Here is a 26,545-nt window from a genome sequence, read left to right on the forward strand (position 1 = left end):
GCACTAGAATTACCTTCTTTTTCTTGTGTTGACCATACATATCACCTTGGGTTTCTGATGGAGAGGAAGGAAGGAGCTGAAAGATTTTCACTATATTCATTTCAAAACACTCACATAAACTGAGGACATTAAAAGGCCATGCTCAGAAGATCTCTCCTTAACTGCCTTGTACATAATGAATCCCTTAAATGTGAACGTTTAAAATCTCAGAAGATAAGAAGACGCCCAGAATCTTGTCATGGATTTCACCCTGAAGTAAGTTTCAACCTACTTTTCCTTTCTTTTAGACTCTGGTAGATGTTTTATTTCTTTAAAAAAAAAAACAAAAACAAAACCAAACAAACAGAAAAACTACCTTCTAAGATGAAACATTAGGAAATACTCTGAACACTCTGAACACAGTAGTAGGGGAAATGAGTGACACTGTAAGTGCTGCAAATCTTTTTAGTACTCCTGTAGACAATGTCTTGACTTGCTGATTTTGTAGGCTGTTTTGTATCTATAAGAGAACGTGGTAGGACGTCGGCACAGACTGGCAGCCAGGAATATCTGAGAACTTACGCTGGCTCAGGCACTGGCCACAAGATTCCCCATTAGAAGATGGTTGGGAACTTTGTGCTGTTAATGTTTTTTTTCAGTAACTACCTTCAGTATCTCAGCTGGCACGGTATAGTCATTATGTTTACACATAGTATTGCTTGGGAGGGATCACTACACATATTTACTACTCCATGTTCTGCATAGTACTCTTATTTGTATAGTGCCAAGGAGATCTGATAGAGACTGGGATGTGATTATAGTGGCTTGTACAGCATATGTTCATAGACGTCCGTTTTACTCTGGGGTAACATGCCTTCATTGGCGTAATGCAGTGTAGAATGAGACCTATAATATGGCATGGAGGGATTGTGTAATGCTTGTTGATCATGCTCACTTTCAGTCTACAATCTAAACTTGTTCAAATGAAAATGTGTACCTGTATTACTTCCTGAGTGTGTTTAGTTCATGGGTTTTGTTGTTCGCACCAATCCTCTTCTGCCTATGTAGTTCAGTAAATAATCGTATATCATAATTGAGTGTAATGGCTTGTATTTATTTTCCTTTGTTTTTCTTTAGGAAAATGCAAGAGAATGTGGCGGTGTCTCAGGCCTTAGTGCTAAACCTCCTCTTGTTCTTCTTCCTCTGCTATTGATGATTTTCTCAAGGTGACATTGACTGATGTGTTCGATTGGCATGCTAATACATGGATAAACTCTGATCTGGGAAACGGTGCAACATAGAGGACATGAAATATAGTCAGAGCATCAGCATTTCATGATTTTAAACTGTTGGTGATATAAATTCTTAAAGATACATTGAAAAAAGATTTATCTTTTTACTTTGCAAGTCATGCAGATGTGAATTTGGCATATGGTAGTCATGATTCATCAAAAAAGGACTTGGTAGATAGAGATGACCATTGCTTTGTCCCATTGAAAACAATTTAAAACTGTACTTTTTCAATAAAGTATATTAAAATCACAGTTTCAGAGTGTATTTTAAGTATGATAATATATTTGTTCCATTAATTAACGATGGGAAGAGAAGAAAATAAGTGGAAGATGTTTTCTTATGCTCTTAGCCTATTTATGAAAAGATTCGGAGATGAAAATGCGAAGTTAGCTTTTATAATAAGGCAGAATAGCTTTTATTAACAAGTCAAGGAATGTGCACACACATGTGCATGAATGAAGCTGAGCAGGTAATATGCTGTGCTGATTTATAGTGAAGGTTTGGTTTCTGGAAATAGCTATAAAACATCTCAGCCACATTTAGAAAGTGAGTCAAAGCCTGATTAAAGCCTTTTCCCTAACTTGGGCAAGCTTTAGATCAAATTGGTTGATTTGGTTGCAGATGGCAAAATTAAATACTTTTCATCTGTTACAATTTGTGGGAAGATATGTAAAATAACCTATATAAAAGGATGATACTGTTCTGTTAGTGTTCTGCCCTATAGACATCGTGTCAGCTAGGAGAAGCCTGTTATGAGGAAATTCATAAACAGAGAAAGTTTGACTTACAGCACATCTGCGTCAGCAGAACTCATTATGGTTTTCGCTGAGACTTCATTGAGGCTCACCCTCAGTGGGCAAAGATCAAGACCAATATTTTTTTTATTCTAGGCCTTACATTCTTCTTTGTAAGGGAAACAAGAACATAAAATAAGATTCCTGAGCCTTTTAAAACCCTATATAAAGAGGGATATTTATCCTACCCCTAGTATAGCGAGTATACTCCTCTTATAATTGGTAGTAATGTCCCTGTTGTGGATATGTTTGCTGAAGATCTTGGTCTTTGAAGTGTATTAATCTCTCCGTTTATCTTTGGAGTTCTACATGAAGTAGAATGCTATCAAGAGAATAATGTGACCTTCTAACAATATAATACATCAGATGCAAAATAAAATGCCACTGTTCTTCAGTCTGGTGCTTGAAGACTGCACGTTCCTGATTGGGAGTAAGTATGCTTTTAGCATTCGATAAATGCTAAGCAGATTTGCTGTGTATCCTTGGTGAGAACAGGGAGCTAAGCCACTGAGAGGGCCTTTGTTTTAAGGAATACTATCCAGCTTCTAAGAGGAAGAACTAGTAAAATAAAATTTCCGCTTCAATGCTTTAACGGGTTCAAATGCACTAGTATTTCCTCTGGTTCTGAAACCATACAGATCTTTGTCTGGACTCACAATTTTCTTTTCCTCACCTTTTTTGGTTAGGAGTGTTTTCCTGCAGACTTCTCTGTTCTTCCTTGTTGGTCTCAAAATCACTCACTATGGGAATAATTTTCCAGCTGACTTTCAGTCAATCTGTTGTCCTAGCAACATGCTCTGTTTGCTAAGCTAATTGGGAATTCAAGGCATTTTCTACACTTGGACTGACACAGATATCCTGCAGTTCTTCGCTTGGTTTTTCTCGGAGCACCATTCCCCCTTACCCTCCACCATTCTTTCCAAAATTAATCTCAATACTTTATTTATAAAGTATTTTAGTTTCTGATTTTCCTTATGAGTTTCCAGAACGCACAACGCTATAGCCTCATAATGCTTTTCTATGTCTGATGCTTGTTCTTTCTCAATGCAACTTAAATGGGAAATATTTAGAAACCAACACAGTCCAGGTGATTCCTCCGTGTTAGTAGAAAGTGAAAAGAAAAATCTTTGTCATTAGAGCCACTGAAAAGCTCTGCATACAAATGCCTGTCCTGTCTGATGTATAAATCATTATTGCTCTTACAAAGAAATACATCAAAGAAGAAAATTTATTTCTACTGAACCAAGATGAAAATGCCTAATAACGATTCATTGTTAGATTTGGAAAGAGGGGGACAGTTTTGTAATTAGAAAGGAGCCAGGGAGTAACAAGAGAGATTAAAATATGACAGTCTAAATTAATATTGTGAAAGAGATTAAAATATGGCTATGTAAATCAATATTGCTTAGAGAAATGTGACCGTTCATTTTCACACATTAAGACAAAATTATAAAGCTGAATGTATTGGTGTACACAAACAAGTTACTATGTAAAACAGTATAATCCAAATAAGTTGCTAAGTGTATGAGTTTTATGAGTTGCCATTTCTTTGCTAATGAAGATGTCTTTTTAATTTTGTATTTATTCCTTTACAACTTTCTGATGCCGTGTGAATTCAGGTTGATAAAGCCAGTAGTTTAGGAGAAATGGAGATGTTGCCTTGGGTTCACATTTGTGGATCTTTCTAGGCAGGTCCTCATATTCAGTGGAGTACGTTCAGTCGTTGACGTTCATGTTGCTTTTTCTGAATTTCAGACGTCAGTCATGAGTGCATGAAACAGATCAACAGTAGGCCAGTGATAATGCTGTGAGATCTCTATTTATTTGAACTAATTGGCTGCAGCTATACTGGTAGAGTGAGTGTGTCTGGAAACATTTCTTGGCACGGCGGTCAGCTGGCTCAGAGTGGCGTGTGTATATGCCAGTAAGATCTCTTGGTCTCCAAAACGGAGTAGCTGCAATACAAACGGCCTGTGTCCAAACAGAAACGATAATTATGAGTTTTATGGGACAGAGCTAGCTGACGCAGGCTGGAAGCATGCCAAGGGCTGTTCGAAACAGTTTTACAGAAAAGCTGATCTCATTCTAATGCATAGCAATGTTCCTGACTGTTGTTAAGTTTGCCAGTCTGGATGTCATCATTAGCTCAGAAACAGTGAGAAGGTGTGAAGATACCGTGAAGTGGGTCTGTGCTGGCATACCGGAACCTGTGGCAGGTCATAGAAGGTGTAATTGAATTTCATAACCTCACTAATGATTGGTGCTACTCCTCTCAAATCCTGAAAATATCATGCAAGGTCTGATCCAAAGCCCAGTGTAGTCAACAGAAAAACGCAGATGTATACATATGCAGAATACGTATGTATATTTAAACGGGAAATTCAGACATCATCTATATATTTTATCTCCCTAAATCTGAGGTCAAATCCAAGGAGAACCAGGACAACTGTACAACCTGTTTCTGCACAGCAAGAGGCATAGCTGAAAGTTACAGCTTCTGCAGGGCTTGGATTTTTTTTTTTCTTTTTTACTCTCTTTGTTAATGGCATTGATTTTCAACTTATTAGCCCCAGCTGCCTCGTCTTCCTTTAAATTGATACAGCAAAAGCTGTTTGGGGGCTCAGGACCGGCCATGGACACACCATTTTCTAATGGCTTTGTGTGGGAAAAGTGTCTGCCCGTAACTGTCAGTGCTGCAAACACTCCTTTAAAATCCTGTAAGCCAGAGAGCCTCAGGCAGGTTTCTGCAGCTGTGCTATCTCCTCTCGTTGTTTTTCTGACACTGAGACCGCCTGACCCACTGCATTTTGCTGCCAGGGCCAATTCTGCAATATATATGCTAGGCGAAACAGGTGGTTGCCTAGAGCAAGAAGATATTAAAAGCAGCAGTGATTGTTCATTGCCTAAATGGCTCCAGGAGACTGTTTCAGTATTCTTCTGATAGCAAGAGCCCCAGAACAAGGCACTGGCCTGTTCAGCCCTTGGGTTCAGAAGGCAAGATAGAAGTTTGGCTCAGAAGGTTTGCGGCTAGAAGACGCCAGTTATTTCCATTTGTGTCCTCAGCCCTTTATGGCCTCCAAGGACTTTTACATCTTGGGACTTTCTGTGCCTCAGAAGTTCCGGCTTATGCAACTTTAATGTAAATAGGCATTCACAGTTGGAAAGTTTTCTGCAGAAGAGTACATCAAAATCTTGCAACTGTGGAAAATACTAAGTTTATTTCATTTTCCTCCTTGATTATTAGTTTTCCTGAGCTGTCCAAGATACTTTGATTAGTATGGTTTTTTCTTCTTGTCCAAGTTCTTCCCCATGGTTCTGCAGGTTTCAAGTATGTATTTAGCTGACTTGCTATTTATCCTTTTACAACAACATACTCTCTCTGGCAGGTCCAGCTCCCATGTATCTGCTCAGAGAGAGATGGTTCCCGTATACAGCATCTTCAGAAGATCTCACTGGAGTTTATCGCAATCCAGTCTGAAGGCAATTTTTTTCTCTCTAGTCTTTAGCCTTTGGCCATTAGGCTCAGATCTGATTTCTTCCAATATAATAATATTGTTGCTATAGCTCCTTGGGAGTATTTACCTCATCTGCAAGAGTCAGTCCTATGTTTCTTCCCAAGAAAACTTTTGGAGCTGGATGTTATAACTTGGATATACCAAGTCATAGTGTACTCTTGTGATGCTCTGAGTGGAAGGATATAGTTCCAGCTCTTTCAGACTTTTGTGCCTTCTTCTTCCCATAGTAACTGTGGTCAACTAAGCGAATGTTATTTTATTGTTTGCAATTCCAGTACACATTGTTATAAAAGTCCACAGTTCTGCCTAGCAGATACTTTGAAGAATTTCAAAGCACGTTGTTAATCTAGGAAGAACCCATTGACTTTCATTGGATTAGAGTTGGAACAAGAGACACTTTTGTGTTACAGTTGAGTTAGAGCCAGGTTAAAGATGGTAAAACAAAGCTACGTTACCCTTCAGTAACTAATATTAACAAAATGTATGCCATACATTTAAAAGCAAAAATTATACCTTACATTTGTTAAATGCAAGATGACTGCATAATGATCTATTTTAAGAACATGAAACTTTGCTTGCAGAATTAGATCTAATTGAAACTGAAGCATTGCATTCCCATGTACGGATATGTTAAATATCTAATTACTGAGGCTTCCTTTAGTTCTGTAATTTTAAAAAAGGCACCCTTAATTAAACAGAAAAAAATAATTAAAGGGTGGTAACTAAATTTTTTTATGATTTTCTCCTAAGTCTGAAGGTGGCCTTACTTAAGAGTAGCCAGTAGGGCTGTGAATCGATCCAGCCATCCAAGTGATGAGATGCTGAAACATTAAGAAGACAATTTCCATTTCAACAGTTTTAACAGATTTGATTGCTCATCATTGTGGCAGAAATAACCAGGTAATTGTGTTTATGTCAAGCCACCCTCTTAACACCTGACCAGGTGTCAAAAGCTCACAGTTGTTCTCTGCTCTGCTGCTGACAGTTTCTGGCAGCATATGGGGTGCCTTGTCTATGCAGAGATTTGTAGGTAATTCACCCCAAATTGACAAAACAGTATTGAAAAAAAATCAATGCAGTATCAAGATAAGTGGCACAAAAGCTATTGTATTCCCTGTGATACTTTCATTATTAATTGACAGTCCTTTGTTATCTTTATGGTAAATGGAATTGAGGCTGAATTTCCAGTTTGTCATGTCGGAGTGCTGCAGGATCCAAGATGCTTGTTGAAGAGTTGAGCTCTAGTTCATTCAAGTAGTGCAGAGTTTGGTTATCTCTTGCTCGAATTCCTTTATCAAAAGGTTATAAGGAGTTGACAGCTAGTAGGGCCTCTGTAAGATCAAACTCGAAAGCTGGCTTTTTTGTTCCAGATGCATGTGGTCTTGAAGTGCACTTATATGTGTTTAAAGCAGCCTTGTAAGAAAAGGTTACACTTGACAATTCCAAGTCAAATTTGAACCTTAACATCAGAAGTTCAAGTGGTTAATGCTGGGTTTGTTTGACTATGTTAGGATTTAGTTTGCAGCTTTAACACGCTGGGTATTTAACTTCCAGGAGAAAGGGAAGATCAGATTTCAGTTCCTAGCAAGAACTGTTTTGAATCAGCTATTTAAATGTCTTAGGAAGAGTGCGAAACGTTTAATAGGGAAAGCTAGTTGGGACTAGTTGGGATAGCTGAACTAATCGAGAATGCTTTTGGCAGACATGCAAATGTGCAGATGGCTCCTGAGACAGGAAATAAAGAATTGTTTTGTTTCATTTCTTTGTAAGTGTTTTGGCACTGGTCGGTTAGGTTTAGCTGGAAAATGAAAGATTGTCTTTCATTTGCCCATGTTGTTTGTGGGGAAAAAAATGGATAGAATTAATTTGTAAGCAGCCAGCTGCATTCCTGGATCTTCTAATACTGCCTCTGAGACATTGCTGTGATATGTGCAATAGTTAAGATAGAATCCCAAGTTCCTGTCAATATTTTATTATCCGTTATAGTTAATGAAGCTGTTTAGGTACATCTGTTTCATGTCTACAGATTTGAGTGAAATATTTAGGGAAAAAAAGAATCTACTTACATTGCTAGTTTCTAAGCATCAAAAACAAAACAGAGCCACAATTAATTTGCAATTTCATTATCTCTAACAGACTTTAAAAAGCAGGATACAAAACCTACTGATAAAGACTCTAATGGAGACTTGTGATTTCCCATCATCAGATCTTTGTGGGTTTCAGAAAGGCATTTTATTTTAAAGCAGACATTCTGCCTGCTTTTTCTTCTTCAGTCTTTCAAAGTCCAAACCCAGATAATTTCAAGAACTCCCAGGAAATCTGTTCTCTGGAGAAACGGTGAACAATGAGTATTTTGAATTCAGCTTAAAACCTGAAGTTAATGTGATACACTTAAATTCATTCAAGTATGGACTCAATAAGGGATATCTACTTAATATCCTTTAGGTCCACTAGTAATGACATAAGCAGAGATCTCTGTAGGAAGATAAATGTTCTGTGAGGTATAGGAAGGTCAAGAATTGTTATTTTCCACTGATAAAACTTTTCTTGGCAGAAAACCTGCAGATTTTATTTAAAAGAAAAAAATTTTAAAACTTGGGTTTATGAGAACTTAGAGAGGCATTGTTTAAGTCCATTTTTTAACCATGAAATCCTTTTGACATATGGCAGTCATTACATATTTGCATCTGTCTATCTTGAAAGATTTTTTCCAACAGAAGATACGTAGAAGTTTCACATTTAACATATTTTTCAATAAACACTTGAGAACTTCTTAACAGTAAACAATGATCTTAAACTGCCTTGCCAAGCATGTCAATGATCTACAACTCCTAATGCACTGAAGATTGTTGTATATTTTCAGCTCTGCATTTGGGACCTCTAGGCAATGCTGTTTCAGATTAGGATAAACCATGAATTTCTTAACTGTTTCACTTGAGAGAAGGCAGCTTTATCCTTCTGATATTCATGGCAGAAAACCTGGAAATTTGTCCTGCCCATTCCTTTCCAAATACAGCAACCCTATCTTCATTAGCATCTGACAGATTTAAGATTAGTGGAGGATACCCTAATGCAAAAAAATGAAATACTCTATGAGCAAAATGAACAGGAAAAAACCCTCTGTGCTTTACACTGCTTTCCCTGCCTGCCCAGCTTTTGCCTCAGTCTTACACAGGAAGAAAAATCCCTTGTAACATGGCAGGCATAGAAAGGAAAGATTACGGCCTCTTGAAAGGGAAGAATGACATGTTTTTCCTTCTGTCCTGTTGTAACAGTCAATAGAAACATCCATGTCACGTTCTTGGAAATATTCTTGCTTTCATGTAGACCTACTGGTAAAACTTCCTATGAACAGGTAGGGCATATAAGATTGAGCTTTTTTAGGTGTTAGAGAGTGAAATGAAAATTTGTTTAGACAGCATTTCCATGGCTTTAGTATAAAGCAATTTTTATGCAGAAGAACACAACCACATATTATTAGAGGCAGTGCCTCAGTGCCAACTTGCAGAAAAGGCAACGTGGTGCATGCTTGTGTTTGTGACAAGCAGGGCATCTTACCAGAAGCTTCATTTGCTATCCAAGAATGAGCACAAGCAAGGACAGCACAGACTCAAAGCTGAAGCAGTTGAAGACAAGGGAACAGGGGAGGGAAGCTGGCTCTGAGTAAACTCTGAAAAACAGAAAAACAAAAAGACAAGCTACCCACTGAGCTAGGTTTGGTCTTCGTTCAGCAGAGGGTTCCTCTTGAATTCTTCTCCCTTATTGTCCTCATTTTATAGTTGGGGAGATGGAAATGCAGAGAGCTCAGGATGTGAATCCCTTGGGATTTTGCATTCAGTCAGGAAGTAAAAGCAGTCTAGTGCTTGACCTGACTGGGCTGTAAATCCTTTGCCCCAGAAATGCTACATTGATCAAATAAGGAATTAAAATCGAGCAGCCTAGTCATTCAGTCAGTTGCGCGCAAGCGATGTAAAGATATGGCTCCAAAGAATTTTACCTATCAGTTTCCTGTTCAGCCTATTAAACTACAGTGTCCTGAGACAAGGCAGGCTGATCATTTAAACGGACACAGAAGAAGAAATCAAGTGAAAAATCTCCTATCTGTTGCCAATGCTACTAGAGTCTTATCCTTTTTTTAATAGAAATAACAGGGATATAGGTGCAGGTATCTTTTCCGTATCTGTAGTGAACTTTAGCTTGGAGCATATAAAGTCCTTCATCTAAAGTATCTGTTACCTTGAGATCAGTGCTATAAAGAAGCTGATTTGAAAAATAGTTCTTAAAGTATGTCATGTTTATCATGCTCATCAGAAGTCCCATTTTTTCTCAAACAGAGAAATCTTAAGTGGTGCCTCTAAGACCTGAAGTGTAATATCCTAAAAAGTCTACTTTCTGGAAGAAGCGAGCATTAAACTATTCTTAAAGCCTTAACATAGCTAAGTAACTGTGTAACATTGCAAAATACTCCCAACAAGCCTCTTGGCCCATTTGGTACTGAACTTCTAGAAATGTGAATTTCTATTACCTGCACTGTCTTCTGGAAGAGATTTGCATCTCATATAAATGAAAAAACAGGTACTTATCAAACAGACAATGCTTTAACATATCAGTAGATCAGGTTTTGCGTTTTTTTAATAATCACTGAAGAAACACAATCACAGCATTCATGAAGAAGAGAAAGCAAATGGATATAAAATTGACCTATCATTCTTTGTTCCAGCCTTTAGAGACTGCTGCACTCCACATCTGTTTCTTCTCCATAGTTTTATCGTGATGGATCTTTTCTGCTATAGCTTATAGGGCTCTAGGTCCTTTTAAATTCTTCCATTTTGTGTTTCTATTCCTACTTAATTTTTTTCCATGAGTTCTGAAAAAAATCCTAAAACACCCAACAAACCACCAAATCCTAGCATCAGATCAAAGAAGATAAAGAGCTCAATGAATCTTTTTGGAGTTTTACATATAGTCTGCTGCCATTAGAACCAGAAAGATCTATTTCACAGTACTACAGGGGATGTATGTGTGTGTATGCATCTATATATGTATGTATATTTGTATATATTATAGTTCTGGAAAAAAGTTATGTTGTAAAAAGCATTATTTTACTTATGCAGATATTGATAAGCAACATGTCATCCTAGAACATCCTTACTTTCTGGTTCTGATTACACCCTCTTAACCTAGTCTATAGCTATGCACTGGAGTGCAATAATTCACGGAATATTATGGGCCACGTATATTTCAAGCTGGCTTCTCAAGTGACAACCTAACTCTTTCACAATCTTCTGGTCCAGTCTTCAACAGAGAATGTAAATCCTTGTCTCCTTTCCCTCCCTGAAGAATTTGAAGACTGCGGCAGCATTCCCTCTATCCATGCACTGCGCAACAAGGCTCCCTGCACTTCATTCCATCTGTCCTCCCTACATGGACTGCCTCTGGAGTGCCTAATGTATGGGCTGGGGGGAGAGAATTAGGAAAGAACATCTATTGAGAAGCCTCAGGTGACAGTATTCTTTTCAGTTCTGTTTGCTTTCACTTGATATTCTTCAAGGATTTGTTGGAGAGAATTAGCTTTGGTTCCTATTCATACGTTCACATAATGTGCTTTTTAGCACCTGTGCCCTGCTTGAAGTGGCTTGATAGGACCATTCAAAGGTAATTGAATTGCATGGTGCACTTTAAAATTATATTCTTAAATGCAATATAGAGTATAATGCTTTAAGATTTACCCATCAATTCATCTTTCCTTTAGTTTCAGGGAAAGAAAAGACATTGGATCTATCTTGAGGCTTGACTGTAAAAAATGCTATTTTTCCTTCTGTTTCCAGTGAGTTTGCTGGAAGCTGTATAGGAAAGGACCAATGACACCTACTTAAAGCAATTTCAGCCGGGGAAAAAAGTACATCTGGGCCTGATTCTGTATTCCACTGCAAGCAGTGGGTGTTTGAGGTGGCCACTGGTGACCGGAACCTCACTGTTTCTGGGCTTCTGCAACTTAGAGTTTGTTTTTCTTAGCAGAGTTTTAAATCATGTGTTAGCCTCCTGGCTGTTCTTAAGATCTGCTGGTTTGAGCTCACTCCTGCGCCAACTCCTTCAACTGCAGTGAATTTAAGCTATTGGTTAACACAATTGCAAGAAGAAATGCCATTTGTATCTGTGGTGCTGCTATGTTTCCCCCCTTTTCTTTCACCTATACAGTTCTCAGAAAATGACCGTTCTTATAAGGACTGGAGACCATGACTATACTCTTTTTTTATTCAGTTGTCTCAGGTTAATATATGACCTTTTACCTTTACTGAGGAATTTCTCCATATGTCTGCTCAAAGAATTTCCTTGGATGATTCTCTGTGGATTTCATTCCATGTTTTGTGGAAGTGAATTATGATTGGATTAGAAAGGCGTAAATCTTCCTGAGTTTTCAGGAGATGATTTCCTGGATTTCCAAAGTTAGCAATATGTCATTCTATCTTCACCCATACCATAGGCTCTGTATCCCTGTTCCAGGTGGAACTGGTTTCTGCCTGGTTGAAATTCATTTGCTTTAAGTTGGAGTTCTTAAATTCTAGCAATCAAAAGCAACTGAGATCATGCAAATATAAGCAAATGGCTTTTGAACAGAGCTGTTAAAGTGATTCAGAAAGCCTACTGCTGAGAACACATAGTCTGGCTAATTTTCTGTCGTAGAAGACAGCTCTCTACCAGGTGAGATTTACTTGGTCCAATGGGATGAAGAGAAACATTCAAAGAGCTAAAGCTGTCTAATGAATTGACAGCAAATGATATCCTAATTTTTTTTTCTTTCTTGTGAAAGGCTTACAAGGTATTGCATATTGCTAGTGTTTATCAGTTTGTTATAAAGACAAACGGGTATTCTTCAGAATTCACTTAGAACTATTACTGCAATTATTTCTGATTATTTTTCTGTTGAGAAAAAGAATTCTTCTTCTGTTGAGAAAAGCATTTTCTGTTGAGAAAAATAATGGGTAATACCAAGTGAAATGTTAGTTTAAACATGTTTCTTTAAAAATTTGAATCAATATTCTCATAAGTTTTTCAATATTCCATGAACACAAAGATTCCAGTTTCTGTGCTCCTCGGGCAGTATGAAGAGCAACATTAATTGCGTATGGAGGGCCATGTCTGTACATAAGAATCTGACATGTCAGGAACTTATTAGTGAAAGAAACAAATAATAGAGATGCCCAGTTCACACTGTAGAGGCTTCCTAATTAGAGGAAGTAGAATATTAGAGCCGCTTCCTAAGTACACCGTATCAGCTTACATTTTTGCATGGGGGTCTCTCAGCCAGTGCTGGTCAGCTATTACAAGTGCTACTGTTTCACTAAGAATTGAGCAGAGTTCTTGATGAATTCTGATTGCACAAGTATAATTGCCAAGTCAGAGTGTTTGTAGCTGGTGCTACCTCTGTCACCCACTGTAATTTTAAGTATCATCTCCTTTGTCAGTCTTCATCCCCTGCTGCACAGTCTCAGTAAGTGCTGAAGGGCACTTTCTTCCCCAGGAGACTGCCAGGTGGGCTTCCTTCGGCTTCCTCATCCTCTTAACACATACTCAAGTCTGCTAGGAAGGTCTGTCTGCAGCGGAACATTTGTTGGCTTGGTTATACTGGTATAATTATACCAGTTGTAATTACACCAGTCTGGCTAGTATAACTCCTCCTTTGGATATATTTAGTATGGAATAAAGATATCTTTTTCTCCTTAAACAGCTTTCAAAGTGACATAAGCTAAACCAGAGATAAGCACTCATAGTCCTTATAAGAATGTCCAAAGAGAGAGTTATATTTATATCCCAATTATAACAGTTATAATTAAGCCACTGTAGCTATGCTGGTAAATTTCCCAGTGTAGAGAAGCCCTTAATTAGGAGGTATAGTCTGAAAGGTTTTCAGTTGGCTAATGCCACCCAGCTTTAGAACAACACCGTGTCCAATTCAGCCAGCAGCGTTTCATGCCTGGTTCAGTGTGGGGTAAGTCTGAGGTCAGAGGGGGACCTTTACGGGCTGAAACCTGGTCCAAATATAACTGAAAGTATAGGTGTAGAATGGGGGGGGGGGGGGGGGGGGGGGGGGAAAAGATAATGTGGCCAGTCTGATGTTTCCCACCTTTTTTAAGGCTGCTTGGTCAGGATTCTTCTTTGGGCCAGATTTATGACTGGCAAAGAGCTTAACTGTTTCTTTCTGGTGTGGCCCAGGAGCTTTTGCCGCTTCCAGATGAGGCTGCTGCAGTGCACCTTTGATTAGACCATAACTCCAGGAGAGCAGACTGATAAAGAAGGATGTTGCCTACTTAATAGATGACGTTGTAACAGCACAAGGTCCTGCTGCTTTGTCAGCTACAGGTATTAGTTCCCAGACTGAATTTAAGACACTGATTTTGATTTAGAAAGCACCAAACAGCTTTGGACTATCCTATACGAGAGAATGACTTTGCAGCGCCATACTTTTGTAGTTAAAATGAGCAAAGGCATCCCCTTTCACTCTGAAGAGAGGCGGCAGGTGTCTATAAATCCTTTGTTAATGTCATCCCTCACTGGAAAAGCCTCAGTGTGCTAACTGATCTTCAGGGCGTTTTGCAAATACATCCTTCTCTACGGATTTTGGAGCTTATGTGTTGTGATGGAAATTGGAGCTCTGTAAGGGATAGAAGGTGGGGGAGTTTTGCACAGGCTTAATCCCGGTGGTTGCTAAGGAAGGACGTGAATATTTAAATCTTGTCTGGGTAGTTTAAAAGGTACAGAAAGATTTTGGGTAAGTGCTCATTCTTTGTGACAATTTCTATAAATATTTAAACATATACTGTCAGATGCACTGATAGCCTCTGACATCAGAATTGGTTATATTTTAGTTGTAAGTACAATAGTTTAACAAACTGTATGTAGAAATTATATACACTTAAGAGAGCTAGCTGTTATGGGAAACACCCTTTGATTTTTTTCATAGTACCAAATCAGTCTGTGTTCAGGAACAAGCATTGTACTAAGCATGGAAAAATTGCCAGAGGACTTGTATGTTTTTGGAACTCTAACCCTGATTTTCTAATATTAGATTTTGGCCACTGAAAATAGCATAAAATATCAATAGAGCTTTGCAGCTTTCCAAAAGAGACAAAGAAAAAAAGTGAATCCTCTAAGTTGTTGAACACGTTCAGAAGGGCAGGACTTCTAATCACATTTCAGCTAGTGCTGCAGAGAGTAAGTAATGAATTGTGGAAATCGGATAAAAACTGTAGCAACATTTGTAGATAAAATCTAGAGCTGATAAATCGAGCACACATCTTCTGCCGATTCAGAGAGGAGACGCGCACAGTTGATGAATTAGAGAGATGGATGCTAACGCTTTAATTCAACTCTCTATTGCTTTTCTCACTAACGCTTGAAATGAGAACGGTCTGGTAGCTGCTGCTCAGTACCTGCATATCGCTTCTACAATGAGAGAGTTTCCACTGCTGTCAGGATTGTGTGTGGTACACCGTGGTGTCCTGCAGGGAGCAAGGCACCTCCTTTCATTCTCCAGCTACAAGTCCGGTGACTTTCTCATACTTCCATCTTTCCTCACTTGATTGTGGGGCCTAATTCTAACTGCCTTTGCACAGGGAAATCTGCAGCTGAAGGTAGGAGAAATTTGGCTGATGTGAGAGAACCGTGGAGTTAGTCTGATAGCTTTGTGAAGTGCTTCAGGATCCTTTGGGATGAGATGTACACTCTATAACTTCCAATTATTATGTTTTAAACTGTTCGTTTAAAAATGCTTGCTTAAGTTTTTTGGCACAGAGAGGCAGGACTTCTTGAACCAAAGTTGGAGGCATATGTAAAAGCAATAGTGAGTGGCTTTTAAGTTCTCCCGAGGCTCTGCAGCTTGAAGAACTTCGTAGAGGAGTGTGGTCTGCCAGGCTGTTTTTTTCCCAAGCTCTTACAGCTCTAGTAATATGGTTTGAAATGAAAATAAAATACAGAAGCTTAGTTAATTTATGCCACTTCCTTAGCTGTGTTTAACACACAGGCTGAGTCCTGAACTTATTTGGTCATTTTGATGATTGGCCAATTATGTATACTACACCGTACACTTTGGTTTTTTATTTCCTGTTTAATTCTGAAGAACAATTACAGTACCTCTCTAAGAAACGGTTGTAGTCTTTTTTAAATGTCACGGCCTATTAAATATGCTTGTATTTTGGCAGTTGTCACAAGGCATTACTTCTTAAAAAATCACTTATGCACATTACAGATAAAAGACACAATAGGTTTTGAGGAAAGACTGCGTGCCACCGAACTAAGCAGTGGCAGTTGTACAACAATACGGGTAGCTGTTAAGTTGTATTAAGTTGTGGTCAACATTTTTGGACAAAAAAGTTCTACTATGGTTTTGTTGTAACCTTTTTCTTTCCATATAAAATATTTTTTCCTTGAGGGAAAAAACACAACATTTTTTTCTTAAAAAATAAAGCAAAATCCAAAAATGTTCACTTTGAACTGACATTATGAAACAAAATGAACAGCTTCTGTTCCACTAAAAGTGTGTGATTTTGAATTTAATGTCAAAATCTTTATTAGAATGGCAAATGTTATCTTTTTGTTGACTACCTGTTCTTTTTTTTTTAACCTGAGAGCTGTAAAACTACATAAAATTTTGAGTGTATATAAATAGCAGCATGTTTGAATACGGAAATATAATTCAGATCTGTCTGATAGTTAACTTTGGGAAAAGCAGATGAAGAATGAGACACTTTCCTAAAAGAAAATGCTGTCTCTGTTCAATCAGTTTTCCTTTTCATATTGCAGTATAACAGTCCGTGGCCCTGATCCAACACGCACTGAACGAGAAGGTTTGTTCAGATTCATGCACAGCTCCATCAGCTTTGATAGAACAGCTTTTTTGCTAAAAATTAAGCATGTGCATAAATGCCTGCTGGAGCAGAGCCTAACTTAGCAAGGGACTTTACCCCCTTGAAGCACAGCGCTTCACAAACCCTGTTCTGTGAGATTATATGCACAATATGTTCCAGAGCCGTGCTCGGTGACTGATGCATCGTTTGACTTCAATATGTGCTCATTTTGGATTCTTTGTTCCAAAATGTGGATTTGAATACAAATGAGTCTGAACACAAGCCAACAGAGGGACCTCTTTCTGTCTCAAACTATTAAATGCCTAAGCATCTTCAATTAAAAAAAATAAACAAGGGACTTGACACTAACTGGCCTGAGCTGTAACAGACATGCGCTTATGTGGTTTTATTTATTTTTCACATGTGTGCAATTGAACGCTATCAAGGCAAGCCCACAATAAAATACAATAGAGCTTCAGCATTAACATCTGTTTGCCCCATGCTGTTCAATGGAGGCAAACAAAGTCCCTGTTCAAATCAATCTCTCTTACACTCTCCTTTCCCTGTAAGGGAAGCAAGTGGGCATGGACCAGGCTTTGGGCCCGGCCCAGGCTGTGGCCATCGCACGGTTGGTTCAGGTAAGGAACAGAGTGCTGGTGCTGGGTGTGCTTTCAGCTAATCTGCTCAGACAGCCATCCCCGTGATTTGTGTCCCCTCTTTGATCTTCAGTCGCAGATCAAAGGAAAAGGCAGGCTGGTAATGTCAAAGCACGCAGCTCCCAGACTGTGAAGGCAAAGAACAGCACCTTCAGCTGCAGCTGTTGAGGGAATCTGCCATAAATCCTGTTGTGGCATTAGAGCAGGATAGGTGAAAGCCACCCACTGCGTTTGGCTTGTAGCTGCCACTTGGGTTTTACAAAGCCTGTTGACTTTTTTTTTCCCCCCCTCTTTTTTTAAGATACTTCGGAGGTCTCTGTTACAGCACCATGTAGTTCGGTACTCTTATAAAAGCAGTGACTTGCATGCTCTTTGCTAGAAGACGAGAATTTTTGATGAAGTGCACATTTATGTCAGGGGAGCGACAGGCATTAGTGGCAGCAGTCAGGACTTTCCTTTCAGTAAAGAAGGGGAGAAGCTCATTTCCATTCCAAGGCCTGATGCGCTATTTAAGCTTTGCGTTTGGACCAAAACCCTGGCAAACTATAGGTAAGTGGCAAAACACTCAATAATCAGGATCAGGTAATAAAATTGAAATGGTTTATGGGACCTTTGTGGGTCCTGGGCATGGAGACAAATTTCCCTCACAATTTCCATTGAATTAAAGCATCTGGGGAAAGAGGCAGAGTGCCTGAATGAAGACAGAAGTACGGAGAAAGCAGTAAATGGTGGCCTAGGAGGAATTGCTCAGTGAGCCTGTACTATCACATAACACTGCAACAGAGCTGCTCAGTAGGTAAACCCTGTCCTCAGAAACTGGAAATTTTGGCAACAAGGATTCAGCACTGTAGGAAGAAGGTGCAAGCTTACCATGCTACTACCTTCATCCCCTTAGTAGGAAAATCTTTGATCGTGCTGCAAGAAGAGGTAACCTGGGTGTGGAGCTGAGGCAGAGGGGAGGGCAGTGAGCTGCTCTGGCGCTTTCCCATCCTCTCCCCTACCTAAAATCCTCCTGAAATTTTGCCTGAAAGAGAGCAGGTAGACAAGAGGAAGAGTACTTCTCCTGGGAAAAATGATGCTGGAAGGAGGATGAAGCAAGACAAGCCAACATCTTGATTCTTTGGTTGAAGTCCTTTCAGCATTGCCTGAGACACAAGGAGGAATGGGCCTCCCTCCACCCTGCCGTTGAGTGAATGAAGTGGTTGCCTGCTGCTCTGGGAAGTCCCATTGGTGTCTTAGTGACTTTCCTTGTGTCATCCTTACAGGCATTTTCTGTAATCCCAAAGATGAAGCAAAACCAGCAATGAATCAGGTAGCAAAAAGAAACCCTAATGCTGGAAGTTGTTGTGGACTCCAAACCGGTTCAGTGATGCCTCAGACCAGAAGCCGCTAAGCTTGATGGGGCTGGGTCCTTTCGGAACTGAAATGTGTAAGGATGCTTCCTGCAGGAATTGCCCCACTGTAGTGACGGGCTAAACAATGAAAACAGTTGGGCTTTTGTTCTGGGTGCTTTATAATGGATAATACTCAAATGATTAATGAGTTACTGGAGAACAAGTATAGACCCAACTATTATTTGGTATGGCATTCATGAACTGCATGAACATAGCCGTTCGGCTGGAGAAAAACTCAAAAGTCAGAGCTTTGAAAAGCTTAAGCACATAAAAACATTACACCGTTTTGTGTCTCCAGGAAGCACACAGTAATGTGAAACATCCACCATGTGTTTAAATTCTGTAGGATTTTTTTATATATGCGCCTGTGTGTGTATTTATAGGGGGGGGGGGGGAGAGAGAGAGAGAGAGAAATAAAACGATGTGATATTAACTGTTTTAAAGCTGTTTGCAGATATTCTATAGCAATTTTGTAAAAGGAATGTCTAGAATGAGAGAAATGAACACCCAGCATAAAAAAAAAAAAAATTAAGTAAATCAGATTGTCAGATATCATGCTGGTCTAAAAACTGAATCTACAAGAATTAATGGAGGAACTGGACCATGAAAGCTAAGAAATGGGGTCTGAAAATAAACTTGATTAAGAAGATAATGCTCAAGATGTACAAAGGAAGACTGATTAGCAAGATGAGAACATCAGTGAACAAGCAGAGAAATAAATCTAACATAGACAGCTGCTCAGATCAGATCGGAACATATTTAAAAGATGAAAGACAACACAAGGAGCAATTTCTCATTTAGACTGGAGAGGAAGGCCTCCAACTGATATATTCCTTCTATAAATGGCTTTTGGCCAAGACACAAAGCTTCGTCCACAAGAAAATATGGTAGTTGGTTTGCTTTTATCCTGGAAATCTATAGAAAGACCATGACAGGAATTCCATTATGAGAAAGGGACACAAAATGATGAATAAAACAAACTTAATCAGCAAATACATTTAAAGGCAGAAAAGGTAGTAGCCAGGGGGCATGAGGGTGGGAACGAAGTCATGACTGAGAGCTTATGCACATGTGAGGTAAATGCCCCCTCTACCTCACAATGGCTTCGGTGGGAAAAGCCCAATTGTAATTTTTAATTTTTTTTTAAGGGAAAGGCCTTCAACCAATTCAAACTGTGAAAGCATCACTGGAGTGCAGATTGCTAGCTGTTTATTAATTATTATGATGAGGGTTTACGAGTGAGAGTAAGTCTCACTCTTACGGTCACTCTGCGAAAAACTGAAATGCATCATCTCTGCTCTGAAGACAAAACCAAAACCAGAAGAAAGGTAGCGGATACATATGCTACAAGGAAATATATATGATACAGACAAAGTTAGCTACCAGAGCTTTTTTATTTTATTTATTTTTTAATTGGGAATAGAGGCTTAGAGGAAGAGAACAGAAGAAAGACCTGAACTTGTCACCTGTAGTTTACCCAGGGTGAGCAAATAGACATTTTTGTCCCAAGAAAAATGAATAAGGAGAGACAGAAAACCTGATTTGGCTAATGCTCCGTTATCATTGTTATACAGCTTTTTGGTGAGCTAATTCTGAAAGGACATTGCCATAGGGTGGCCTCACCCGCTCGATGTGTCTGAAAGCGCGCAGAGTTGGGTATTTTCGGTCAGGCACAGGCAGTCACGGCTGTTGCTATTTTTGCGCTGACTCCTCTCTAATCACTCAACACATTTTAAAACAAGATATAATGATAGACTATGTTGCCAAGACAGAAAAATCAACAAAGTATCTAAGGGAATATGAAAAGAAATGAAAATTCAAAATGTATCTGGAAGAGAAATGTAACAGACAAAAAAACTTTTGATAAAGGTTGTTTCTATAAACTTGGCAATGTCTCTACTAGAAGTAAATATGACTGTCTGCCTGTCTTGCTTTATGTTCAATATGTCCAAAATTGGGGGGGGGGGGTGGGGGAAATACAAGGAAGTCTGTTCTCTTGGTATAGCCCAGCTGAGTTTTCAGGCCTAATCCATTCTGAAATTAAAATTAGCTCCAATGGTTGGATTCTACCAGCAACTTTAAAATGGAGAATTTCCTTCATAAATATGGATAAGAAGACGACAACTTTTTGGATGTCCTACACAGTGACTTGCATTAGAAAAAAAAATGTACATCTTTTCCCAACAGTTAAACAATGCTATCTCTGAATTTCAGATACTATTTTATATATGACTTAGGACAGAGGTCTCAAATCCCCATTACTACTTATGAAGTATCTGTGGGTTTTCATTGACATTTTTAATGGTAACCATTGAATCAGCTTACATGAAACCCAAGGACAGAGTTCCATTAACTTCAGCACTGCCGAATCAAACATGAGAAGTAGTAAAAACCCTTTGATTTAAACGAGTTAGGAAACACCACAGTTTAGCACTCCCCTTCTAAGTAATAAAAGTTCCAATCCAAAACAAACCGACATACGTAGAACAACTTTGTGTTTCTGATATCAAAGGGTTTTGGTTGCAACCGCAAATCATGGTGAATTAGGCATAGTCTAGCTACGCTTCTCTTTCCTTCATTGTGAATACTGTCTTTGCATCTCCATTTTTTGAGGGAGTTTGGGGGTTTTCTAATTATTTTTTGGTAAATACTAGTATTTAGAATACATAAAAATGTTTTCTGGCAAATGTAGGACAAATAAATTCCATTGTAATGGCAAAAAAATAGGTCTCTTACTGAATCAAGTACTCCATTTACCAAGCATTGTAGAAGCTGAAATATGTGACTTTCTGGAAACAGATCACTGGTAACGAGTAAAACTGTATCATTTATGTTTGAAAAACATACGCTGCATCTACATAGGCAAGCCATGTGCTCAGCAGGAGAAAGTCTGTAACGTGCCACAGCTGGTGCAGAGGATGTGACACCCCAGGGTACAGATAAAGCCAGGACTTTCACTCTGGGCAAGGTTGAGCCCAGTCCCTTGGGCAGATCACCCATCAACGGCTCCAGTACTTTACTGGGGCTTCTGAAACACATCTTCCTGTTCAGGCTCATCCAGATCATGGGCTCCTCCACAGTTTCACAGTGTGAAGCCCAGCCAAGCAAGTGGGGGAGTCGCTTTAACAGGTATGTATCCGATCCAAAAAAAATGCTAACATAAATGCACACAAAATAGCTTTTTTTGCTGTTGATGTTGCTGTTAGACATTCTAAAATAGCTTCTGAAGACAAAGCCATAGTGTAAAATATATTTGTGGAGATTACTTGCCAGAGTTCTTCATGAATTAACTGCACTACCCCTGTCTGAAGTACAGATTGTTATTACTTAAAATAAGAGATAGATGGATTACACTGAAAATATGTGAAAAAGGAAAAAAAGACCGTGGTTTACAAGCTGTGTAGGAGGTCCATATTAAGTCAACATGGAAGCTCTTTAATTTTAGATGTAAGATTTCATAACTAACATATCATATTGCTTCAAGTGATATAATCAGAATTGTTCTGCTTCAAGCGTGTCCGATTTACTAATGTTGACTAGAGCTAGTCACATAACTGCATGTCAGACCAGATTTTTCATATGATGTTGATGCTGGATGCTATTCTGGGTACTTAAAAATCTTACAATTAGCCAAAGTGATTTTTTAGAACTACCTGAATAGACCATGTGAATTATGCTTTTCATTGCTTTGCTGCTGCAGGGGTAACATTTGGGGGTGTTTCCCAGGATATGCAATTAACACCCTTCCCCGTGGCACAAACGGCGACGGCAAAACCCAGGCAGTATGTGCAGCTTTAAGTATTCATTTTTTTGAAAACTTCGCTGGTATATCATAGTACCAGATAAGCTTTTGGCTGCAGACAGTCTTTTTGTTTTGTTTGTATAATAGAAATGTTTGTATAAAGAAATAATAATAGCAGTAATTCTTACCACACAACTGCTCTTGGAAACAAGCTTTTGGAGAGGAGGCTCTCAGTAATGACCATTTCAATAATTTACGTTTCCCTGTTATTATCTAATTTAAATATCACTATTTTGCTACTATAAAATGGATATTAATTTTAGTATTTTTCTCGTTAGTTACACTTGTCTTAAAATGCTCTTAGGAATAAATTTGTACTCTACACCAATGTGAAAAGAAAATTTGATATATAACAGTTCTGATTTTATCCAAATAAAATCATTTTAGCTAATTTTCTAATTAATAAGATTTGTATTGCAAATAGCACTGTCTTTTTTCGCATACGGCTATTTCAAATATAAATATTTTTCCCTTTTGCAGAATTTAATTTATCTATGAATGCTTACTGAAATCAAACCCCAATGTGAAAAACATGCCAAAATATTTTAGGTAGAATATCACAGGAATGTGCAAACAAGTAAGTAGAAACAGAGCTCCACAGGAAAGATCACTACAGATCCTCATTATTAAGAAAGACAATTCAGTCTTATCGACATATAGCCCAAACCTGAAAATAATGAAATAACCTAATGTTTTTTTCCTCAAGTGGACAAGTACTTCTCACTTCTTCATAGTTCTTATCCCAGTCCTGCTTCCTGAAAAATGGCATCACCTACGTAATACACCTGCTTATCATAATAAGCCACACTTAGCACTTTTCTCTTAACTTTTCCAGAATGAAACCAAATCCATAGCTGCGTATACAAAGTGTGTATTTAAAGTATTTTAACATACTGGTACATTTTCAGGTCTGTAACTTTGCTTTTACTTCCAGAGGCCACCTATGCGTGGCAGGACAGGTAACCCCTGAGGCACCAGTCTCTGTCTTGGTCCCCCACGTGCCCAGACCATGAAATCTCAACAAGGGCCTGGATGCCTGCCTGGCCCGTGTGCCTCGGCTCTGTCCCAGGGAGACCCGGTTGTCCCCACCTCTGGAGCCGGGGCACAGCCAGGAAAACTCCTGAGGTCAGGACTCACTTAACACACTCTGCCATCAGCCAGAAAGCATCTTGACCCAAATGCCGTTCAGACCAACGGACAGGCTCCTATAGACTTTAATGAGATTTAGACCTGAGCCTGAAGTATGGAGTTCAGGTTTGGTTACTCACATAAATGTTAAGTATTCAAAGTATGGCAAGCATTGGTATTCAATCTTGAGTCAGTTAGGGCTGTTAATGCATTTATTGCATGATCAGGGAAGACTCAAGCATAAGCTGAGTCACATAATAACTTTATTTACTTAGCAGGGTTGGAAGCAAATCCTTCTGTTTCAGTAGCTAGACAGCCTTTTAATACTTGGAAGTATATCCTAAAAGTCTTTAAAAACTGTCGCTTTAAAAACAAATGCATAGTAAGTCCCTCTTAAGTACCTATGAAACCAGTAATATCCGCTATCACTAAATCAGTATTACTACATCTACATTATCACATCTATGTAATGTTGTTGAAAGTAAACAGAGGTAAGTAAGGTAACGTAGTAAAGTAAGTAAGAACATTTCATGTTCTTAACTGTGCTGTATCTAACTCTCCCCCCAGATCCTCCATTAAATAGCTGCAGGATGGAACAAGAATACTCTCTACCTGTTTCACTACTGGGATTTATTGGTTGCATTTTAGCTTGGGCACACAGTATTGAGGATCTTGCCATCAACTGACAAGGATAAATCTTCAGTGGGCACACGTGTAAAGGGTTTCATAGGGTGGAAGATGAGTGTCTGATTCATCCTAAAGACTGGGTAAGGACTCACCCAGCCACTGGGATACGGATTGCAATTTATCAGGCTTCTGAAGATCTTACAGGTAAGGGGGGCAAAAGAGCTGAAATACTTAAAGTCAAATACCCCTACATAAAAGCGAGATTTATAGGAGTATTCACTGTGTTCATTTTTTCCAGATTCAGTCTTCTAGATCTTGCGCTTCACTTTCCTATCTAAATTGATTTTTAAAATGCTATGTTAAAATTATGTTTATTCTGCCAAACGTAAGAGGAAATATTTGCTAGATTAGTTTCTTTAACTGCTTCATATGTTTATTGCAGCTTGAAACAAGAAAACTAAATGCCTAAATTCCAGTACCTAGTATACACCTACATCTTGTTATGCAAAGTCACCCTCAGGTAATACCTGTGCTCATATAAAATAATAAAAGTTAAGGCAAAAAGGAAAAGAGTATATAAAATAGCAACAGCATGTGATACCAATTATGTTACAGCCAAAAATAATACTTCTTGGCATGTTATGCTTAAACTATGTTCTGTTAATGCTACTTGGATATAGGCAGTTTTCGATGTACACTTAGAAATATTTCTATTTGAGAACTATTAGGAAAATATTTTGAAATTACAATGTTTGAGCATGTGGAATGAGTTACCTCCCACAATTATGTGAACTACTGTATAGCAGAGCTACATTAGCTTCCCTGCAACTAATGAACCATGTCATTAATTACAGACATTCAAAATAAAAATTACTCCAAGGCAAGCCAAATATTTACTATAAATAAAAGGGTCAAGAACTACAAAGTAGCCATTTCATTCTAAACCAATTGTGTTTAATTTTTAGACTCTTTCTCCTCAAATCTAATTTGAAGCAGATTAACTTGCTTTTATATGTCAAATCTGACAGCTGTAGGTGCACCCTCAACAAGATTTCCATCAGAGGCTAGGTTCACTGGAAGATTTTCCATAAAAGCGTTAACTATTTTAAGGATGTGTTTATTAAACTCACGTGACTTGTTCTCAGGATAGGTTTCTCTTGGATATAGCTAGGAAATATTTTTCACAGGTTTCCCTTTGATTGTCTCACTGGCAAAACCGCCTTCAACTTTCAGCCACTCCCTCATCTCAGAGGAGCCCGTGGATGGAGGGCAGAGCCCTGGGACTGCAAAGAGGGCTGCTGGGCAGAGCCTGCAAAAGGCAGAGCTGGCGCTTGCCAGAGCGTGGGAGGAGGAGCCCTTAACCCTCTCTATTTCTCCTTGCCTGCTGGAGTAAATGGGACCTGGTGCGTGCCACCAGCTTTCTCACATCTGTGCAAGGGTGCTCCTCAGCGTTCATTAGGAGCTGGGGTCCTGCAAGGCTTTGCATGGTTCACTCACTGCCATAGTGTTAAGGTACAGCAAAATGCAGTGCAGATCCTAGAAAGTCAGGTAGGGCCAAAAGCTGACTGCTGCTCTTGGGTTTGACTAAAGGTGCTGGGGCGGCAAATGTCCAGAAAGCTCCCTTTGGTGCATTAGAGAGTCTGGCTGTTGTCTCCGTGCTGATTGCTGCAGCTGTTTAAAAGCCACCACACCCATTCTGCCTGCAGGAAGCATGTAGAATCACAGAATATCCTGAGTTGGAAGGGACCCACGAGGATCATCAAGTCCAACTTCTGTCCCTGCATAGGACAACCCCAAAATTCACACCATATGTCTGAGGGCGTTGTCCAAAGGCTTCTTAAATGTTGTCAGGCTTGGCGCCGTGACTACCTCCCGGGGGAGCCTGTTCCAGTGCTGCAGCACCCTCTGGGTGAAGAACTTTTTCCTAATGTCCAACCTATAGCACAAGTGCTTGCTTTCTTCCTCATTTCAGGTATTCACTTTGCTCCTCTACTCTGTGCTGGCTCAGTGGCAGAGTGAGGCAAATGATTATCATTTCCACGTAAATCTTTCTGTGGAAGAGTTTTCCTTGTCAGGCATCTAAAGGGAAACCCTCCCAGGTCGCTCAGTCCCGTAGGGAGAGCAATAGCTGTCAGTAGGTGAGGGCGCTGCCTGCCAGGGTCCTACAAACTGCACCGCATGCTGTCTGGCCTGCAACAGCTACCCAGGGTCATGCTCTCTTCACTGCCACTGTACCAATATTTTGCTTGTATGTTTGCTATTTTTCTAAGGTTATTTTTGCTTGGTTTGGGTGATTTATTTATTTTTATCAGATAATATACAGTCCTAAATAATATAATAGCATTGTCTTCTGTGAACTCATTGTAATGGTTTGTGTAAGTCACATGATGTTACATTATTGCAAGTTACATCGCTGAGTATTTTATATTAAGTATAATGTAAAATCTTTGCCCTCTACTTTCTTCTTTCTCCTCTTTGAACCATATTGTTACCTCTCCAACAGTCATGCATGA

At 39.1% G+C, this 26,545-nt stretch overlaps 2 protein-coding genes across 6 annotated transcripts in view; one reads left to right on the forward strand and one right to left on the reverse strand.

The window, feature by feature from the left end:
• CACNA2D3 (calcium voltage-gated channel auxiliary subunit alpha2delta 3) overlaps positions 1–1,523 on the forward strand; it is a 458,323-nt gene extending 456,800 nt beyond the window's left edge. For all 4 annotated transcript variants that reach the window (XM_087744701.1, XM_087744703.1, XM_087744702.1 and 1 more), the window contains 2 exons: positions 173–255; positions 1,117–1,523. In XM_087744701.1, coding sequence (XP_087600827.1) covers positions 173–255; positions 1,117–1,209 — 176 coding nt within the window. In that variant the 3' untranslated portion in view covers positions 1,210–1,523. The remainder of the gene's footprint in view (positions 1–172; positions 256–1,116) is intronic.
• LRTM1 (leucine rich repeat transmembrane protein 1) overlaps positions 1–26,545 on the reverse strand; it is a 115,766-nt gene that overhangs the window by 75,160 nt on the left and 14,061 nt on the right. Inside the window, exon 5 of one of the 2 annotated variants that reach the window (XR_015701499.1) lies at positions 9,185–9,251. The exons of the other annotated variant lie outside the window; for it this stretch is intronic. The gene's annotated coding sequence lies outside the window, so the exon portion shown is untranslated. Of the gene's footprint in view, positions 1–9,184; positions 9,252–26,545 lie in introns of those variants that run through there. 2 annotated transcript variants of the gene reach the window in all.

This window comes from Nipponia nippon, unplaced genomic scaffold (assembly GCF_047370975.1).
Source record: "Nipponia nippon isolate SJK-2023a ecotype South Korea unplaced genomic scaffold, ASM4737097v1 scaffold_9, whole genome shotgun sequence".
In the NCBI taxonomy this organism is placed as follows: Eukaryota; Metazoa; Chordata; class Aves; order Pelecaniformes; family Threskiornithidae; genus Nipponia; species Nipponia nippon.